Source organism: Furipterus horrens, unplaced genomic scaffold (assembly GCF_987537825.1).
Source record: "Furipterus horrens unplaced genomic scaffold, mFurHor1.1.pri manual_scaffold_5, whole genome shotgun sequence".
Taxonomy (NCBI): Eukaryota; Metazoa; Chordata; class Mammalia; order Chiroptera; family Furipteridae; genus Furipterus; species Furipterus horrens.
Window position 1 is genome coordinate 185,782,067 of NW_028327175.1, and position 22,436 is coordinate 185,804,502.

The following is a 22,436-nucleotide window of genomic DNA, read 5'->3' on the forward strand; positions in this document are numbered from 1 at the left end:
CTAAACAGGGAAAGGCAAATTTCAAGCTCCATTTTCTTTTAGCAAATCGGGACTCCTTATCTCAATCTGAGTATAGTGACTTGTTCCTGGGCCGTTGTGTTCACACTGTGGTCATTTCTACTATAATTACTGGGTCAGTAGAACTTGGCTTCAAATACCATTAAAATGTCAGCAGCATCATACCCTCAGCACAACATAAGTTGGGGGAACAGAAGCAAAGATTAGAAAAAGCTACAGAGAAGATGATACATCTCAATACACTGCCCCATTCCTTCCCCTAAATTGGCACGTTATAAGGCTACTGGTCTGCCAAAAAAAATAGTACAGTAGTCCTTCACTATATCGTGGTTCACTTATTGCAGCCTCACTGTACCATGGAATTTTAAAACATATTATATTTATTTATCGTGGATTTTTTGTTATGTTGTGTACTCATACTATGATGAACATCTGTGGTCACAGACAAATTACTTCTAGCTCTAAATGCCCTGATCTCAAATTCTTAAAAAGACACTTAAGTTTACCTAAAAGGCTACCATCCTAGCACTGTACTAGTAACTCATACAATTTGGCATGCGGAGGGCTGGGTGCTTGACTTTCCCTCTTTGGGACTTTGGTCTATCAGCTTACTGCTGAGCAGGCCAGCTATGCGTAGGGCAGAATGGCCCTGCAATTAGCAATGAATCACCATCATGTAATTGGAGCGCTCTGTTAACATGAAAATTTGGGAGAAACCTGCAGGCAATGTCCCAAATTCTGCCTAATTATTTTATTTATGTAGTGTCTTTATTTATGTTGCTACAAAAGGTGATTTAACTGAAAACTGTTGTTAACTCCGGTCGTCTGTCCCTTTTTCTTCTAGAGAAAGCATGCCTTTCCATTTGCAAGTCATTCTCTTCTTGTTTTGGAAAGAAAAATGAGAAGACTAGGACAAAGAAGAATGCATCCCACAAGTTTTACTGGGCTTTGAGCCAGAATTACAGCATGCACTGCAGGAATAAAAAGCAATAGATTTTAATTGGTGCCTAGGGGTGAAGGTCAGCTCTCTCGGAACAATGGGCATCTATGGTGGTAACAGACTGAATCCTTGGTGGGGGTCGGTAAATGTCAGTAATATACTTCCAAATGGAAGCACAGAGGGCTTGGACCCAAGAAACATAGACAGTATTAGCTAATCAAAAAAATATATATGAATCTGGTGGTTAAATAATACATTAATAAAACATAAGGGGTGGGGGGCACACACAAACACACCACATAATGTACATTCAAAAGAAAGTAGACTTTCCAGTATTAGACAAGTGCCTTCCCAAGATCCAACATCTTTTTCCCTAGCACAAGTCAGCTCTCTCCCTGGACATGCTCTGGAATTTAAACACTATAATCCTTTGAGTCAAGCCAGATGGGTGGTTTGGCTCCTAAAGCTACCATCAGCCCAGTAAAATCTGGGTTTGCTGAAAGAGAAAGTATCAGTATGGAACAAGTTCTAGCTATTGTATCTTTCAAGAGAAACTGAGCCCCTTTTAGAAAGTATTGGCAGTGGCATGAGCTACTAGTCACTGAAACACCACCAACCTCTCCTCTCCTGACCCCCCGCAAATGTTTGCTTCTCTTACCACCATGCTTCACCCCATACTATGCACGTCCCCATGATCCCTGACATTTACCTACTGCCCTGATCTGGCACTCTCTTAGTATTCAATAAGTCTAACAGGGCTCTCTTTTTTAAATGAACAATTAGAATAAACAATCTTTCAAAGGAGCACTTTAAGGAGCATGTTTAGGATGCTGAAGAGTAGGACATGCAATATACATGATCACATTGTTAAAATTTCAAGACGTGAAAGGTACAATGCCTGTACCAATGTGAACCCCATGCTCATTTCTACCTACACACCTTTCCCTTCAATCTCCCTGTCTTTGCAGAAAGAGCCCTGTTTTATGCATGTTTGTATCTCTATCACCTAGCCCTCAATAAATGCTGGTTCACCTAAATTATATTTTTCTGCTATAAATGTCATACCAGGCTGCTTCGCTGAGCAACTAAACCCTGTCATGTTGCTTTCCTGACTATTCCAGACTACAGTCCTCTCCAAACCCTTGTCATCTCATGATATTATCTCAATATCAAAAGACAGTTATGAAAGGAGTCAAAACAAGCCAAAGACAGGGCTTGACTCATAGCAAGCATTGGAAAATGTTAATTTCATTGTTGCCGTTATCTGTTTCAAATTATAGGGTCATGCCTCATGGACACAAAATCATACAGCATCTTCTGTCTTACAGTGTTCTTTAATTGCATCCCTGCAGCAGGATGGTAGACTGTATAAGGGCAAGACAAGGATCAAGTTTCTTTGTTTGTTTTTTAATATTCACCAATGTGATTGCAAAGAGATGGGCACAGATAAGATCTTCAAAAAAAAAAGTGTCAATTATGTTCTTCATAAAATGCACCTCCAAATCTCATCAATAGTTCTAACCGATCAACAGTTACTTAAGATAAATATTGAATATCTCGAATCCATAAAACAAGTTTTAGTTTTATTATTTTAATCTTAATAATGTTACCACTGCCCATTTATTGGGTTTCATAAGCAACGCAGGGAAAAAAGTTTATAACAATTGAAAAGAAATTGTGCTATTATGTTAGAATTATAATATAATTGGATCATGGAGACTGTATTTTTGTTTTGGTCTGTTTAGTTAGTACAGTGGGTCTGCTGCATGGGCAACAGCAGACCCTCCATATCACCCTGCCCAGGCTCTGTAGCTTCAGCTTCACTGGAGAGGACACTCCAGCGTCATCGCAAGATGTCGATTCAACACGGGAGGAGACAGATACCGTGTCACTCCCAAGTCGGACTGCACAGCCATTCTCGGCGGTGCAGATAGACTCTTAAGAAGCTACACCATCGTCTCTCGAGACGGACGGCTGCCGACGAGTTAGTACAGTCATATACAAATGGAAATTTTCATGTTTTAAGAGTCAAAATAGGCACAGGGTTATTATCTGCATATCAATCAAAGTGCTGTGATGCACTGCGGTCTGTGAACACTGATTTCTCACCACACATGCACTGAAAAATAGTTTTCATTTTTTTCTGCTTCTCAAATTGATAAATACCTGCTTTTCCATGAAACCTTCCTTGAGTGCCCGAAGATAGTTCTGTGTACATAGTTATTATGATGCATAAGTTCTGCCCTGCAGCTGACTGTTTACACATTCATCTCCTCTACTGAACTGCACATCCTTAAAAGCAAGGATGATGGCTTATATGTGTATACCATTTCCTGGTTCTTAACAAAGATCTGCCACCATATACACACTTAATAGTTTTGGTTGAGTTGACAAATGACAGCACAAGGCATGGCCATATAATTTTAAACAGATAATAATGATAATAACGAGACTAACATTTTTTGAGTGCTTGCCATGAGTCCTGCACTGTTCTTAGCTTGTTTTAACTCCTCTCATAACTTCCTTTTGCTATTGATACAATCATTATATTTTATTTTAGAGATAAGAAAACTACCATGGAGAGGTTAATAACAAAAAAAATAAAAAATAAAAAACAACAACAAATAAAACCTTGTCTAAAGGCTTACAACTAGTATGTATCTTAGCTGGAATTTAAAGTGAGGCAGACTGGCTCCAGGGTCCATTATATTAACCGTGGCATCACAGCTAATGACTCCACCAGGCAGAAATTCACAAGGACCACCTTTCAATGACAAGGTGTAGCTCCCCAGTGACTGCAAATAGGTGCTGAGTTGGTACACCTAATGCATGCAGAAGCTACCCATAAACAGGAGAGGCCTTTCCCCAGAAGGATGAGGAGAGAGAGCATTAGACAGACGTTCATTAATTGCGGGCAGGAACGACGATACTTGAATCTGTTGCTGGGGACTGGGGAGCCCAGATCTAGGCCTGCCACTCGCCCACACTTGAGTCATAATTGTGCTTTCCTTCCTGGCAAAACCAATTTCGACCACAGCCATCAACATCTTTTACTCCTTTGAAAGCACTCAGGAAGAACAGAGAGATAAGAGCAAATTGTACTCGCTCTGAAAGTCTTAATAAGTTCCTGGCAAATTGGCCTTGCTCTCTCGGCTAGATCTCAGGAGATTCTAAATCTACTGCTGAAAATATTTAAGATTTCATTATTTCTTTTTCTTCTACCTGTGTCTTCATCGTGCTCCTTGTATTAGCCTCTCCCATCACTATTTTGTTACTTTTCACACTTATCTCTGTCATCTTCCCTCTTGGCTTAACATCAGTGCCTTTCCTCCCATACACCTCTTCTCTTATCCGTAAGAGGTTGTATGTTCAGGGTGTTTTATTTTCCCGGCTCTTTATTTTTTGATTCATCCCCATTGTCTTTTCCTCCTCCATAGGTATGCTCATTTCTTGCTGGCAGATGCTGTCAATCACGGCAATACTTAGAATTCTGGTCCCCAGACACACACAGCCCCAGGCAGCCAAAGAAGAGATGGCTCTTCCCCATCATCAAACCCATATCCCATACTGAGGGCCTTTCTACCTACAAAGATCTAAGTCCATCCTGTAGGCTACAAGCTATGGTATTTTGTTCCACAAAAGTCATTTTAAGTAGTTGACTTGAAAAGGCAGGGAAGGCTAAGCATATTAGAGTTACAGGCTGAGTCAGATGAAGGGGCTAGATGCCTAGGGGAACAGAGGGAAAAGGCATCAAAAGAAGATTTGGTCAAGAGAAAGGTCAGGTCAGAAAAAAGAATGTTTATATGGAAGCAACTTAGCCTCCGAGGCTGATAGTGGTGTCTTAACTTCTCTAGGGAAGGGGGAAGAAAGCAGCTTTATTAAAAGATTCATGCCATTTACTTTGTTTTTCAGGACAGCAGGAAGAGAAAGTGTGGGGCAGAGCTGATATATTGCAGTGAAACGTCCCCACCCTAGTAAATATGGCAGATTTCCTGGAGCGGCTGGTATTCTTCTCCATCCATCATGACAGCAGCATGGGCTATTCACTAGAAACAAATGTTCTAGATACAGTATGTCAAACACCGGATGATGGAAACCTCTGAGAAACCGCAGGGAGTATGCTGGAAGCAAACAGACCAGAATGTTGAAAAGACCTCTGACCATTTTCTACAGCAGAGCATAACTTGGAACCAACCTGAAATAATGCATTTGACCTTCATAAAAGGGTAATGGATGGGCATTTAACATTAGGCCAGCCAGGCTTCAGAGAACACCGGTCCTCATAAAGAGAGATGATGAGGCAAAAATAAATAAATACATAGGTAATAGATATCTAAATGTGTAAGTCTGTTCCCCAGAGGAAGTTAAGTTAGAGAGCCTATTATGCTTATGTGAAGAATGACTATCCTCTTCACAGGCTTCCATTCCTTTGTGAGAATGTTCTCTTACCTGGCCCCAGAGGGAACTGACCTCTGAGACTCCATCAGTGGTATAAGTAATATGCAATTTCCAGATCAGTAAGACTTTGTAAGTATTTGGAGACTAATACAGACTATCCCTGTCCTGATTAACTTCATCTGTTAAAAAGGAATAAAACCAAAAGACAAAGTTTTATTTATTTTTTCTCCTACTAGGTAAAGAAGTACCACCTGAAGTCAACTAGAAGGCACTACCTAAACTTATTAAAAATGTTGACCTAAGGATTTCTCTAACATCTTTGTAATACCTATCTATTTACCTAGCCACTTCATGTATTTTTTAAACATAAATGCAGCAAAAAAAAAAAAAAAAAAAAAAAAAAACAACTCTGAATTGTAAGATCAACATCATATACAGTATTCCCTCACTTACCACGGGTATTACATTCTAGCCCCCCCCCCGCCCCCCCCATGAAGTAGGAACCTTACATTTATTCTACACTCTTAAACCTACATAACTTTAACAACATATGTATACAGTACCTCAAAATCCCATGATATAGCAAAAAATCCACGATAAATCATTAAATATAATATTTTTAAAAATCATGCGATACAGTGAGGCTGCAATAAGTGAACTGTAATATAGCGAGGGACTACTGTAAACTTGATCCTCATATAAAGATAACTTATTTTTTTTTAGATCAGCAATTGATGATTAATATTTAATGTATTGGATGTTTATTATATGTGATAGACACAATATCTTACCAATAAGGAATTACAAATATGATATTCATTATGCAAGAAGCTTCTTCCCAACAAAAAAGTACTTAGTATTACTTAAAGCTACATAAAATAAAACAGAAAACTACTAGTTAATTTGATCTGAGAAACTAGGCATATTGAGAGCTGCTTTTTTTGTTTTTTTAACATTAACATTAGAAACATACAATTCAGTAAAGGTACCTACTATGTCACATACTGTGCTGAAATAAAAAGACTGTGGTTTTATTCGCTTTTTAATTCATGAATGTCATGATATGCACTTCGGTTCTACAAAATAGTACAAGGTACTTGGCTGTTGGAGGTGGTGTTCAGTATATGGAAAAGGAATGGCCAAGTCAGTGTTTTTTCCAACTGTACTCTGTGGAGCCTCAGAGTTCCTGGGGGCTCCCCAGGGCCGCCTTGGGGTGAAGAGGGAGCCCGCTAGTGGGTATGGCTCCTGGCCCTGTGACCCTGTTTCAGACAGAGCACTTTACACTGATTACTCTGTAACTTGCTTGAAACCCAGGGGCTTGTATGACTGTTGGAAAATCACTTAAGAAAAAAAGTGTAGATATGGCATGCTTTTTGGATTTCATTTTATTTTGGAAGGCTTGAGACTGGAACAATGCTTAATGGACTGAAATAGTATAAACACTCAGCTGTACCCAGGAAGGATCAAAGGAGATAATCTCTTCCTTAGTCATCACTGCCCAGGTTAGATGTAGGGAAATAGTAAGCATCTGTTGGCTAAAAAAGTCATTTGCATTGAAGTTTGGAAAATGGCATTTCCACTATGTCTCTAAGTTCACACATCACACTTCTTTATGAATGAAACATACGTTATTTTTAAAAGATTAGAGGCAAAGGCATGATCTCATATACAAAGAGGCAGATAAAAGAGCTGGGGTGGAATGAGCAAGTGTTGAGCGTCCCCAAGGGAAATGTCACGCACTCCGTTTGATGTATTATACAATACGCTGCTTCCCCGTGGTCTCACCAGATAGTGTTGAGTGAGTGCTATGCAAAGTCCTGGCATTTTAAATATTAATCATGTTCTTCTTGGCTAGAAAAGATCAAATTATACATCATGGCCTAGAAATGACTAAAGCCGACAGGGATTTCTTTTTTTTCACTATCTTTGTTTATTCACTTGAAAGAATTAATTTTATAATTAGAGAAAATAAATGAGTCAAAGCTGCTTTCACAAGGTACTTTCCTTTTCAAGGTCCAACCTAGGAGGCCAAAACCCAGCCCGAGTTCAATTCAAATCCTCAGCCATGAGCTAGATACCTACTGTCTCCCAACACCCTATGCTTGGCACCAGTAGTCCCAACCTTCTGAGCACCAGCGACCTGATGCATGGAAGGAAATTTTTCCATGGACTGGTGGTGGTGGGGGGGTTTCGGGATGATTCAAGCACATTACATTTAGTGTGCACTTTATTTCTATTATTATTATGTTGTAAGATATAATGAGATAATTACACAACTCATCCCATGCTAAGGTTAGCATGTGGGCTTACCAAAACTGTGACTGAGATAAGTGCACAGTGTGGGAAAGAGGTGCTGACGGAAGTGATAAATAAAATAAAAGCCGGGACGTGCATGGACTAAAATAAGTGTCGGATTCTGAGTTCAAGCCTACTGCCAGATGCAGCTGTACAACTGAAGTACGTCAACTCACTTGCCACTATAAAGTCTGCGACCAGATGCAGTTTAATTGACACTTGCCACTTGCTGATAGGGTTTTGGTATGAGTCGGCAAGCAATTGATTTATTATGGTCTTTGTGTAGTCAAACCTCTCTGCTAATGGTCACCTGTATTTGCAGCCACTCTCCAGTGCTAGCATCACTGTTTCAGCTCCACCTCAGATCATCAGGCATTAGATTCTCAAAAGGAGCATGCAGCCCAGATCACTCGCATGCACAGTTCATGGTAGGGTTTGCGAACCATGAGAATCTCATGTCTCCACTGATCTGTCAGGAGGCAGAGCTCAGACAGTAATGTGAGTGATGGGGAATAGCTGTAAATATGGACAAAGCTTCCCTTGATCGCCTGCCACTCACCTCCTGCAGTGCAACCCGGTTCCTAACAGGCCACGGTAGTGGTCCATAGCCTGGGGTTGGGAAACCCCTGCTTGACATGTCAGTGGCTACACAACTAATCAAGACACTTAATCCCATCTAGGACCTTGCATTCTAAAGGGAAGGGTTAGATACAGTCAAAAACAACTATAATCAGAAGAGATGGGAGCGAGGTTTGGGGGAATGGGTGAAGAGGTGAGGGGCCTAAGAAGTACAAACAGGTAGTTACAGAATAGCCATGGGGATGTAAAGTACAGCATAGGAAATGGAGCAGCCAAAGAACTTATATGCATGACCCATGGACATGAACAATGGTGTGGGGATTGCCTGAGGGGGATGGGAGGTGCTGGGTAGAGGGTGACAAAGAGGGGGAAATTGGGACAACTGTAATAGCATAATCAATAAACATGATATAAAAAATTAGTGAGGGAAAAGTGCTAGAATAGAAAAGCAGATGCCTTGGAGATAACAGTGAGAAAATTTCATTAGTGGACTTGATTAGGTTTTATGGAATAGGTGGCATCTGAGGTTGACTTTAAAGGTCTAGTGATCTTAGCTTTTTGTTCATTAGCTGCATGAGACTTTAAGCAAGTCACTAAACTCTCCCAAACTTGGTTTCTGTGTCTGTGAAGTGGAAAACAGAATCTAAATAAGTCCAACATCTTTTAGGTTCTGATTCAGTGATTCCATAATTTTCCCTAAGAGAAGCTGGAAGACTCTATCAACCACTTCTCCCCTGTCCCCAAAAGTCACATAAGAAAGCCCAGGATATAAAGAGAAGAGGCAAGGAGTCAATAAAATGCTTATTTAGAAAGTGCCACATGAAGTATGGTAATTAAAACCTACATATCTGGAGAAAATAGAGTGTTTAATGTTGGCATCTACCAAAAGACCCAGAAGAATGATCAATGTGTTCTGGAGACTAGGGTTAGGGTCCTATTTATAGGATGTATGTCTTGAAAGGCTCCCTCCACAGAAATAATATTAAGTACTAATAACACAGGAAGGAGCAACAACAGGAGTGGGAGGGGGCACAGGAAATATAAAGAACACATATTCTCTAGTGTTTTTTTTTTTTCTTTGCTGGAAACATTGGATGCAAGGAGTACCCTTGTACTAACAAACAAATGATAAACTATTCCACGTTTTTAAAGAAAATACTTTCTTGTTTCTCCACTCTTCCAATTAATTCCACTTGGGAATTTGTATTTTTTAATCCTTGAAGATGTTAACAACATGTCATGAAGGGAGAACAATGAAGGTTGGTTGGGGTTAATGGGAAAGATATTGCTCATAGATACCCATAGAGTATAAAGAAGTTTTTCTTTTAGGCAGAATACAAATAAACTCAGTGAGAATTTAAGAATGAGACTGAGATCTCAGCATTGATTCTTTTTGTTCTTTGCTGCATTTATATTTTTCTAATCACCCTCTACATCCCAGCTGTTCATTTCAAGCATAGTTTAAATCACCTTTTCTCATAGAAGATTATGTGTATGTACCTAATAAACCACTGACAACACCAACAAGCACTGGGATTTACCATGAACGGGGGTGGGGGTGGGGGAGTGCTCTCCCTTGAAGACACAGTGACAGAGAGCTAAGCCTACCTATCATCTGCCACTAGGATCCACCCCCATTCTTGTCATTTTGAGCCTTCCACATACATCAGAGGCCAGGTGCAGGCTTCCCTCTCAAAGAGCGTACGCATGAGCTAGGATAATACCTGTGAGCAGGCTTCCTATGTCTCTTAGTTAAGATTTCCTATCCTGACTTATGAAGACATTACAGTGTTTATTGTAAGAGAGCTATCCAAGAAAAGCTGCTGCAATTTATAGTAGACAGCCAATGGACGATCATAAATTTAAACTTTATTCTGGACTCTGATCCCAGTAATACCCCGAACAAGCTGCCCGCAAAGCCAGGGCACGATGCCTGCTGCTGGATATGTGTTGATTGAGCAATTGTACTGGTCCGCACAAGCAGCTAAAAAGAGCAATAAAAACAGGAAGGCAAAAGAGGTTTCTGGGACTGCAGGACAGTCACCCTGACGTTTGTTTTATTCCATTTGCTTCCACAGATGTGAAAAGCAAATAGAAGTATCTGGTACAAAAGATGTTAACTTGTTTGATAGCGCCCTAGAGAACCCAGAGAATTAATACAACCCTTTAAAGGAGCCGGCCCTTCTACTGGAGGATGCAGAAGTCCTGGGAGAACTGGAAGGAATTTAAGTGATTTTGTCTTGCATAATTAACAGAGCCTGATCCTTTTCTTCTTTCCCTCTTTCTCCTCCTCCCCACCTCCTTTCTTTTAAACATAAATTCTCATTGATTGGAGAAATCAATTCACACTGAAAAATGTTGTGCAGGTACTATCTCTTTGGTCCATCTGTGTCCCTTTGGGGGAAAGAAATACATTTTTCATGGTAATAAGTTCATCTCATAGGTAGAAAAACTGTACACAAATTCACTGTTATGTCAACTTTATTGATTTTTGCACCATTGTAAAGACCTTCATCATCCCTCAATATTTCTTAAATCTATCAACATCGCAGAAAGTGACCCTGAAGGCCTCGAGTTTGTCTGTAGAGGAAAAGACCCCTTCTCTTAGGTTCTCCCATAAACACTGTGATTGAAACAGCTCAGGCCTGACTCTGCTTCTGGAAGGTCACTGTCCAGCCATGGGCAATGCCTTCTCTTCCTCTGGACATAGGGTTGGCCAACTCTTGATTTCAGCAAAATAACCACAGCCAAATGCCCTTCGTTAAGTCCTCCAGATAACTGTAGAATAAGTGTGCAGCCTGAATGATACTGGTGTAGTGACCTGAGTGTGTTTGATGGCAGGGCTCCTTGCTATATTCTGTCTACACTTTCCTTCCACTCTTCAGATACACCAGGACTTTAGAGTCTCAATCTTCGAGTCCTGCTCCTGCAAACAACCTTGGAATCTCTAGGTCGTGACCCATTCTGATGCTAATGAAAAGGCTATGCTTACATACAATATTTGACATCTTATATTTCTAAATCGTATTATTTTCTAATGGCATCATTAAAACAGACTATCACTCGATGATAACAATTCTCAGGTCTCTTCCACTAAATGTCTTTGTTTTTGCCTATATCATTTTACAAATGGGAAAATGTAAACAACTCATCCAAAGTCACCTGCAAGGTAGCAATACTCTCAAGGGAACTTTCGATAACAAAACTTCATGTTGTACTTATTACAAGAATACAGGACCTCTGAGGGTAGAACACTGGCTTATTTCTCTTTGTATCCTATGGTGCGTACGGTGTGTTGATTGTTAAACAAAATTCACTAAAAACATCAACTAGAAGAAAAATCAATAGGGATTACAAGAACTGAAAGCCAACAAACATAACTAAAACTCATTATAAAAATAAAGCGCATAGGTGCAGCTCCTCGGTTTAGGATTATAAGGACTATATAGAGCAGATCAAAATTGTTTACATGTAATTGTTGATGATGGAATAATAATCAGCCAGGAAAGGGACATTAGGGAAGTTCAGCGTATATTTATAAACACGTGAGGATGACATAACTGAACTGTGCTGTGTGACACTGTGGCCATTGGCCAAAGGAGTGTATTTACATTTAAGTTAACTGAAATTAAATTAAATGTAAAAATCCCATTTCTCAGTCACACTAGCCATATTTCAAAAACTCAGTAGTCCAAGGGGTTCAATGTCTACAGTATTGGGCAGCTTAGAGAAACTTTTCTATCACTGTAGAAAGTTCTAATGAACACTGCTATTTATAGTGGATAATTACTACTATTACCTCCTATAGTTATATCAAGAAGGAGGGGGAGGGAGATGAGAATAGAAGAATAAAGTGAAGAGAAAACATTGATTAAGCCTAACTACTGTGCTACACACTTGAAATGACTTATTTCACATAATCCTCACAACTTTTCTCATGAGGTAGGTACAATAATTATCCCTTATGTTAAATTTGATGACACGGACTTGGCTTAGCTGGGTTTATACTCAAGCCATCAGAACAGAATCTATGGGCAACTGGTAAGTTACACTGTGTCTAGTGAAGAACTTGAAACATGGAGAGCCAGAGGAAACATGGCACTTGTATAAGTGGATCTCATCCTAGATACATACTAGAAGTATTGGGGAGCTTGTTCAAGGTATAGATACCTGAACTCTGATACAGAACAACAGGGTGGGATCAGGACTTGTACATTTGGGGACCACCTGGTGCTTTAAATGTTCAGCCAGTGTCAAAAATAACTGTTTAGAGGCGTCCTTGTCTACCTTTCACAGCCCAAATGACAAAATGCAGATTCTACCCAAGGCCACTAACAGTAGCTACTGACGGACCTGAAATAAGAACCTAGATACCAGTGTAGATTTCTAACAGAATATGGCTTAGTACATATTCATGACCAGTGCTTTTCTATTTCCTGATGAGTACTGTTATTTCATGCAATTCATGTAATACTTAGAATTTATGTCATAATTTAGAATTTAACAACACAAGTCTTTATGATCAAACAGCTCTCCTCTGAGACAAATGGGTCTTTCTTATTCAAATGCAAACATTTTCTTCCTAAGAAAATAACATCTTCTTATAAGAGTAATAGAAGTGGTATAATGTAGTATGATTGCCAACCAAGAAACCTACATTCTAGTTCCAATTGTGCCCACTACTCTGCAATGGGAGCAAACCATTTCCTTCTTTTAAACCTTAGATTTGTCATCTGTAAAAACAGGGTGTGGTATTTGCTGATCTACAAGGTTCCTTCCAGCAGTAGCTCCGTCCTGGCATCTGTATGCAGGTTGAAGAAACTTCAGAAATAAAACTTCCAACCTTCTGTAAGACAATGCATTCACTTCAATTCTAGTTAATCTATTTACTCCATGTCAGGGGAAGACAGAAGACAAGAAATGAAAGTCTCATCTCTTTTTCTGTTTTGTCAAAGCTCATTCTGATTCTTGTCACTGATTGGTCAGAGGTCTTACAAGAGAGTCAGCAGCATCCATCTAACAAGACTCATTTTCTGTAGTTGCCTTTTGGAAATGGTAATGATACACCCACCCTTTGCCCTCCTACAGTCACAGCTGCTGATTTGCAAATTACCATGTGTCAGACATTTTACCACCTTAACATTCATCAGTTCATCTATACATCTCCTAAAGCTTAACTGTAATGGGGTTTTAGGTGGCTAGACAGGTTAGCAAACCAAGACAGAAGTCACATCATAATTAAGTAGCATGCAGAATATACATTTCTTACCTTACGTTTGTTGGTAGGACACACGTAGAGATAGCTTAAAATTGTTTTCAATCCAACTTTATCATTCAGCTTCTCATAGGTTGTCCCATAATCAGTTGACCTATAACACAAAAGGAGCATTAAGGAGGACAGAAGTATACGTTATTTGGCTGCTTGTCTGTATAATGTATGTTTTACACAGTAGAATAGCTCTTGGAAGGTTGCTAAATGATTCATGTAGTATATAATGATGCTTAATTATGTACACAGTAGCATCATGTGAGTGGTTAACATTTGCATTTAAATTGAATCAGTAAAAATGAAAACCCCACCTCTCTACTGCTCCTCAGCTTAAGCACATTGCATAAAGGATGTAGTTAATTTTAAAAGATTAAGAGACGAGCATGCCCCTTGAATTGACCAACGAAATAAAGAGGTTTTACTTAGATCTGACATTTCCAAACTTATGCTTTATCTTTGACATAGTGGAAACGCAGGTTCTCCTGATTTATCTACAAATTGTGTTTTCTTCCATGAGTCATAGAATATATGGTGGGTCAGTCCCTTCAAAGGTCATTCAGTCTTTTCCTATTATTTAAGAGAAAGAAAATGTCTTAATACATGAAATTTCATATGTTACTCAGCAGCCTTTTGCAGTGTTAAGCAAGCTGGAATTGAGAGACATTACTTCTTGGCACTGACCCTATCTCTGTGGAGATTTTCTCATCTTTATCTATCCATTGATCAATAACTTATTAATTCAGGCTAATACATAGGCCTTAATCACCTTCTCTCTGAAAGTCTATTATACACACACACACACACACACACACACACATATATATAATTATAAACTTATTAGATTATTATTACCATTATGTGCAGGAGAGAATATTATCTGTACTTGGAGAAAGCGGATGAAAGAATTTAAGTGACCTATTCAAAAAAAAATAGCTGATAAGTGACCACCTAGAATGTAAATCCAGATATTTATGCCCCTAAGTCTCGTATTATTAACATTATACTACGGCTCTTTTTTTTTTTTTTTTTTAATTAAAAGAAAACAGATATAAATGAAAGTTCCTTCAGCCTTCTTTTTACATATAGGAGACTCCCAATGCAATTCATTCATTCATTCATATTTGTAGAGCTCCTAAAAATGCAACAGGCCTTATGCTAAATACCAGGATACAACACATTGTCCCCACTCTCAAGAATCCAACAGCTTTACTTGAGAGGCAGACATATAAAGTTATAATGTGTTAAGGGCAACAATACACACAAAAATTAACAAGGGCTTAGAAAATAAAATTGGTTTAGTTAGAAAAACACAAAAATCTAACCATTTTAATTCACATCTAATATTGATGAAATCTGCAAATCCCTACAGGCCAGAAGCAGTAAATAGAAGAAGTTCACGCTAACCATCTCCGTGCATTAAGAACTTACACTGGACCAGGCACCGGAATATAAAAGCAATGTAACATGTGATTCTGGAATTAAGGAATTAAGAATTTATTCTGGCTTGGGATCCAGGGTATTTTCACCCTAAATTTTTTTTATATTATAAAATATATGTAATACATATTTTATATATCATCTATAATATAGATAATATTGTATTCTCACAATTACATGTCATTATATACCTATCTATATATATTACAAATAGTCAATTCTTCATAAACTTTAGATGATATTCAAATCACCAAAGATTGGGGCATTGTGCAAAGCTCTTTGGAAAAACTATAGATCTTAAAAATGGAAAATGAATAGGGCTTTAGGAAAGGGAAGTGGCAAGAGCACTATAAACTAGAAGGCACCATAAGTAACCCAAATGCATAACCTGCTTTCTTTAGGATCATTTGAAGAGGATTCCAAAATTCTTTCATAGTAGATCTTGCCTATGGACCATATTCATCTTTTTTTCTACTTAAATTCATGCTGATGTGAAAATTCCTCCTACTTCCTAAGAAATATCTGAGATGTATTTCCTGACTCAGTGCAATTTTGTTGTTTGGCATCCCCCTCCCCCCCTTTCTTACCCTGGCCTTCCTGGGGTAAGTGAGAAGTTTAAAGGGTAAATAACAGGAGAACTTTCTCTTCGTAGTAAGACTTCTTTGTCTCAAAATTTTTACTGGCCTTTCTCTACTCCTTTTCTTGGATAGCTTCTTCTATTCATCATTTTGAATGATACAAGTTCAAGAACAAAGAAACAGATGCAAAATCTACATGAGAATGGTGATGTGAGAAGGATGAAATGTGAAAATATTGGTACATTAATGTTTGCCTAGAGATAGGGGGAAATCAGTAGGACTATGTTGGAGGCGAGAAAATGGTTCACTTTTCCTAATGGGGTTAATAGGAAAGCAGGCTAGAGAAGTAGGGACCAGTTCATAGATAGGTGACAATTAGTTTTTTATAATTTCTATCAACTTGACCCCTGAGACACTCAGTGAATATTTTTACATTAAAAAAATACTCAACAAGGACAAATAAGGATTATTCTATAAAAATTCTATATGAAATCATCTTTATTTGTACATGCGTGTTTGTGTGTGTATTTAACTATAATCTCAATGTAACAAGATGATAATGGAGGAAGTAGCTCAGATTTACATGAGTGACTTTTTTTTCAGAGAGCTTATACTACGTTATTAGAGGCTTTTTTCTTATTATAACAATGCCAGTCTAGATCCTTTAAAGTACCTGCCATGACCTTCTGTGCTACCTCCTATCCCTTGATTTTTCAAACCTCAAAAACTAAAATAAAATTTGTTAATTCTCAATTCTGGCAAAGCTGCGTGTTTAAACATTACGGTATTGTAACAATCAATACACAGCAAGAAAAAATATGATGCGTTTCCACAAACCCAAATGGCATAGAATAGCAGTTGCCCAAGACTGTCCTATAGCACTAGAATTAGAGTGTTGACATGTGTCATGCATAAAACTAACAATCAGCTGGGATACACTGGTACAATGGTACAGAAATGAAAAATATCCCACACTTGCAAAGCAGTTGGGAAATATTTACTGCACCAAGTTCTCTGAGTAGCACTTGTGCCAACCCCATCACATGGCCCCTTCCCGGGAGGTCTCCTAGATCTCCTTACAGTCCAGCAGCCAGAAGATTATGGGCTGGTGCTACAGCAGTCCTCAAGAAACTTGCTCAAACATTGAGAGGAGCCCTTGTTCTGATTGGTCAGTGCCTCAGCCAATCCCAGTGAAGGAGAAAGTGACTTTAGAGAAGGCACCGCACCCTGAAGGCAATTCCCAGTGCCCATCTGCAACCCCCCTTCACAGCTAACAGATGATTCCAGTTTCTTCCTATGGTCTACTGGGGGAACTGCAGTCTCCTAGGGATGTGGGCTCTGATGAATAGAGAGACAGACAGCTGAGCCGCAGGCTGGCTGGTGAGCCAATGCATTGGCTGTTGAATGTTTTAAGTATCACCCCTAGGGATGGGGACAGAGATATTATCCAAGATATAAAAAAGTTAGCAAATGCTTGATTAAACAAAATTTAATGTTCCCTTACATCAGAACTTACAAATTTTATTACTCTAATAAGTACTATGAACCTTTCAAATGCTCATATGTCATACAGCATTTTCCAAATATATTTGATTATAACATCCATTATTGAGTGATATGTAATAATAAGTGTTCTAAACAACGTACCTTGGGGGACATAGCATCAAATAATTTTTTTTAAAGAAAAAGAATAATTATGGATCTTGGCTTTATAAGAAAAGGGGAACAATAAAAATATTCAGAACAAATCAAATTTTCAAACAGAAAGGCCAGCCTATGCTAACCATAAGTGACTACTGTTGTAAAGGCGAGAGAGAGACGAGAGAGAGAGAGAGAGAGAGAGAGAGAGAGAGAGAGAGAGAGAGAGAGAGAGAGAGAGAACAAAGATAGATACATTTAAGATACAATATAAGTAGCCTTGAATTCTCAATTTGTACGATTTTTTAAAATACATTCCAAAGCAAGCATTTGTTTTTTGTTTCAGGTGTTGTTTATAGATTGACTTATCTATAGATGGAGAACAGGACTCCTGTCAACACCTATCCTGTACTAGAAAAAGCCAAAACCTCAAAAACAAGCATCCCAGGAACATAAATATGCAAGTGACTAAATCAAAGCTGGAATGTTTTTGCCTTTGAGCCCTAATTTCCACTTTATACTTTTTGCAGACATATCTTAGTGACTTTTAGAACACCTGGAAGTATGCCTTTTATTCATTTATCACATGCATAGAGTTACTATTGCTGCTTCAAGGGGTGGAGGAACCACATTAAAGGCATGGAGCTTGCCTTCCAAGGACTTATGATCTCTTTGAGATGGCAAAGTCTCCATTCACATTTGAAGGGATCAGTACAAGACATGACTAGTTTCCATAAAGAGCAGCAGAAGTACAATGTGTGATTAATTTCCTCTACTATAATCGTATAACATCAAGTGCAATAAATAAGCACAGGAGCATTCGTAAACTACATGAGACCAAAAAAAGTGCCGACACAATGGCTGGCATATAATAAAAAAAATCTACAGATAATAGCTTTTGTTATTCATGTTATCACTCATTTTTTTCTTGATTTTTTTGTATTCTTTACCTAACACTTACTAAAATCCATAACCTGAGCTCTCAAGGAAAATCTCAACCATTGAAAATGTTTGAGATTTTAGTTTGCAGAAAACGGAAGACATTCTTAAAACTATTGCCATTTTTAAATGCAAGCGAATTCAGACTATCATATTTTAAAGGGCGTGTGTTAGTTTTGTGTGGGACTTCAATTAGAGAAGTGCAATTTAAGTTAAAGATTTTGCACACTACTTCTATAATAAATGTGCCAGGATTCCATTGCTTAATAGACTATTATGCTTAAGAAACCTAACATAAAAAATTGTAATATGAGGATCTTATGAAATGAACATTGATATTAACCACGTGTTACAGATAAGGATGACCCAACAGTGTAACCAGCTTGCTCAAGGCCACAGAACTCAGAAAGTGGTGCCACTTAACCCTATGGTGCGCTGCTGCTCTCAAAAGCTGCAAGAGAATATGTTTACAGAATCTAGTTTTGCATTTGTTAGTGAAGAATATATGAACTGAAACAGTTCAAAGTCCTACATGCATAGATCAAAACCTGACTATTCTTCATAACAGGTAAAAAAACAGAGGGTCTGCCAGGGAGAATCAATTGTAAGAGAAATACATGCAGAAACTCTCTATAATGATCAAGGAAGAAAAGAAACTATGGCATTGATCTGGTCCACCCTGGCTCCTGTAAAGGCTAGAAATATTGTCACAGTGCGTGGGTCAGCCTCTTAATGATCTGATGAGTCTCATGAAGATTTCCAACATGTACAGCCCGAGAGAGCTTGGAGTCAAAGGACCCCAACCCCAGGCACTCACTGAGTAACCAGTCAGCTCACTGGTTACCTCAACAAATAAACTCCAGAGTGGCTATTTCCATATTTACTTTTTTACCTAACAGGTTTGCAATATAATTATGAGGTTCCCAACCCTAATCCCTCCCTTTTTCGGCTGAGCCCTACCCCTGCACATCCTAGCCTTGCTATTTCTTATACTTCAAAAGCTCTTTCCCCAGATACCCTGACAGATGTTCCCTCACTTCTTTCTGGGCAATGGTCATGCTGTATGACATAGCAACCCCTCCCCCTCCCCCTCCCCCAGGACACTGGATCTCCCTGAGCCTTTTTCATTTTTCTTCATGCTCTTTATCCCCGTCTGATAGCTCTGCTTATTTTTTGTTATCTCTCTTCCCCCACCAGACTGTAAGCTCCATGAGAGCAGGAAAGGTGTCCGCTGTGTTCACTGCTGGCTTCCCAGTGGACGGAGCAGGCACTCATGATTCAGTTCTGAACAACTTCCTGACTTGAGGGATGCTTGCTCTTCTCATGTGGTCCACTGGATTTCTACTAAGTCATAAGAAGCCCATGCAGTCTGCCAAGGACCACAGCAGCCCCTGCTTTAGCAGACACAGTCAGCTGTGCGGTGGGCATATTCCATGCTTCTCTACCCTCTCACCAAGAAACTTCTGCCTGGCATCCATTCCCTGACTACTCTAAGTACCATAAGGACAGTGACTATACCTTTGCTCACCCCCTAAGTCCCCAGTTTCCAGGACAGCGCTGGCACACAGCAGGTGGCTTTGCACATGGAGGGTGAGTGAATGCATGATGCCTAATGGGCACACTCTTTGAACCAAGGATGAGGCAGGCTACTTCAGAAAGTACCCACATAACCCGAGATCCTTCTTCTTCTTCACCTCCAGACCCCGGAAAGCAGAGATGCCCTACCCCAGACACACCAAGCCCTATTGCCAAGGTCACAAAACAAAGACTTGCGCTATAAGGGGAAGCTCATGAACAGGAAGCACCCAGGCATTACTCAAACCAGTGCCAAGGAGACATCCTGAAAGCAGACAAGTTTTCACCTCTAAATTGTGCAGCAGTGGCTTCCGTGTTTTGATTCTTTCCTAAAATCATTAAGAGCAGCCACTTCCATTGCTCCTAGAGCATTTGGAGGCATAAAAATAGCTTCCCAAGCCAAAGGCACATGGGCTGCATCACTGACTCTGCTCCTTAATAACATAGGATGCGTGAGGTTAAAGCAGTAAAAATAATTTAGGGTTTGGAAAAGGTTTGCGAATGAGTCGACATTTAAATAACTTCATTATCATTCATTGACAGATTTTTTTTAACCTGTCGGCACAATTGATATTTCTATTACCATGTTATAACAAACCCCTGCACATTTTAAACACAGTCACCAGATTCCATTAATCTACCCACTGTCAAGCAAATATCTCCAAATCCATTTTTCATAGTACCTCGAGAATATAATAGGTAATCTACATGAAACGATGACACGGAGCTGAAGGAAGCTGTCTCCTGCTTTCGAAGGATTCTGCCCTGAAATACGTTTGCCTGTCAGCCTAAACACATAATTTAAGTGTGCTGAAGAGATGTTACAGTGAAACCCGGGCTGAATAAGCTTCCCTCTGTTTCTTGGATTCTCTGAGCTTTTCAGGTTACCTTGCAGAATTGGAGGGAAGGAGATTTAAACAGTGGGATTGGGCATGTCAGTGGGACACAAAGATGTTTCCACTCTGCCATATGTCACAGAATTGGAAATTCAATTTGTAATAAAAAAATATTTTAATTTTTAAATATACAGATGGGTGGATACCAATGTGTTCACAAGTTGTGAAAGTTCTCTCATCTCTCTGGGCTTTCTGAGACACTGCCCTTCTTTCCTTGTACCATCATTCTGTGGCACTAGAGTTTCCAGTCATAGGGGGCAGTTGAGATAAGAACCTGAATGTAGTTGACTGTGACTGTATGCACATCGCTCTATGGAAAGGGAGGCAACACAGTACACAACACATTGCCACACACATGCCACCCATTTCTGCTTTAGATAAAATCAGAAATCTGTAACAACAATAACACTAAAGATAGGGGCTACCTTTAGCTTGAAATACTTTCCAGTTCATTTTTGAGTATAAAAATAACCAAAATTGGACCTGGCCAGGTGACTCAGTTGGTTGAAATGTTGTCCTGTACACCCAAATGTTGTGGGTTTGATTCCCAGTCAAGGTACATACCTAAGTTGCAGGTTCGATTCCTAGTCAGGATGCATTCAAGAGGCAACCCATCAATGTTTTTCTCACATTGCTATTTCTTTCCCTCTTTCTCTTTCTCTAAAATCAATAAACATATCCTCGGGTGAGGATTACAAATATAATAATAACCAAAATTGGTTGGCACTAGTAACTGAATTTCTGTCTATTTTCCTTAAGAAAGAGAAGGCAAATGAAGTAGACATCTCCTGTTAAGCTTTCTCAGGAACAAGTATTGAAAGAGTATTTTCCTTAACCACACACACACACACGCAGGACTGTCTATCTCCAGTGTCTCTCATTTGAACCCCCCACTTCACTTCCAGTTCCAAACTGGGGAAGGCTCCTACAGTCTCTGCAGTGTCTAGAGCTTACCTGTGTTACAGTAGCACAGGTAAAAGGACGACTTGTTCTTTCTCACAGATACAGCCTCTCTCATGCCTCTGTGTCTATGCGGATGCAACGTCCCCTGCTAAACAGACACACTGATTCTGGTGGCCAGGCACATGTTTCTTCTCATCTTAGGAGATCCCATTCCACAGCTACCTTCTCTGGGATGCTGACAATGCCAGCCAACCAGTGGTCTTTATTATTTATTCTACGACATCCCAGACCCCTCACTGAAATGGTTGACATTCACAGTTTTCTGTGCTAAAAGATGATGTTCTCTAAAGGCAGGGTGAGTTCACATTTACCCTTTCAGCCTTCCTTCTGCCCAACAAAACTCATTTGTCTACTTCAAGACTAGACTTAGGTATCCCTCCCTTCACCGAGCTTACCCACATCCCTCTGCTAAACAGAATGACTTTCTCCTTTAAAGCCCATGTAATGTTGAACCTCTCCTACATGGCTTTTATATTCTGCCATGTAGTACCTTACATGGATGTGATGTTCCCCACCTCACAGCCATCTACTAGAGAGAAGAATGCACTTCTGCTCACTCTTCTGTCTCTCTCTCCACCAATGTAGCTTCTCCTTATGGTCCAAAAGGAGCTCAAAAAATGTTACTGACTGAGCACACTACTTTGAAATGTCCTCCTCTATTACCAGAAGATAACTTTAGAGAAATTTCATATTTTGTTTTTGCATCTCTTTTTGGAGGGTGAGGAAGTAAAAAAAAAAAAACTTAGGGCTCCCTGCTGAGTTTATGTCAGGCATGGGTAATTATGACACAAATATAAGAGAAATTAGAGGCTTACTGGGAAAGAACTCATACAAATGTTTATGTAAGATGTATTATGCATTACTTTATTAAATACTATATATAAACATAGTAATGGAAAACATAATACCAG

General features: G+C 39.3%; 1 protein-coding gene across 4 annotated transcripts in view; it reads right to left on the reverse strand.

Moving 5' to 3' along the window:
- SORCS1 (sortilin related VPS10 domain containing receptor 1) overlaps positions 1-22,436 on the reverse strand; it is a 504,897-nt gene that overhangs the window by 221,500 nt on the left and 260,961 nt on the right. For all 4 annotated transcript variants that reach the window (XM_090278555.1, XM_090278558.1, XM_090278556.1 and 1 more), the window contains exon 3: positions 13,500-13,599. In XM_090278555.1, the coding sequence (XP_090134681.1) occupies positions 13,500-13,599 (100 nt within the window). The remainder of the gene's footprint in view (positions 1-13,499; positions 13,600-22,436) is intronic.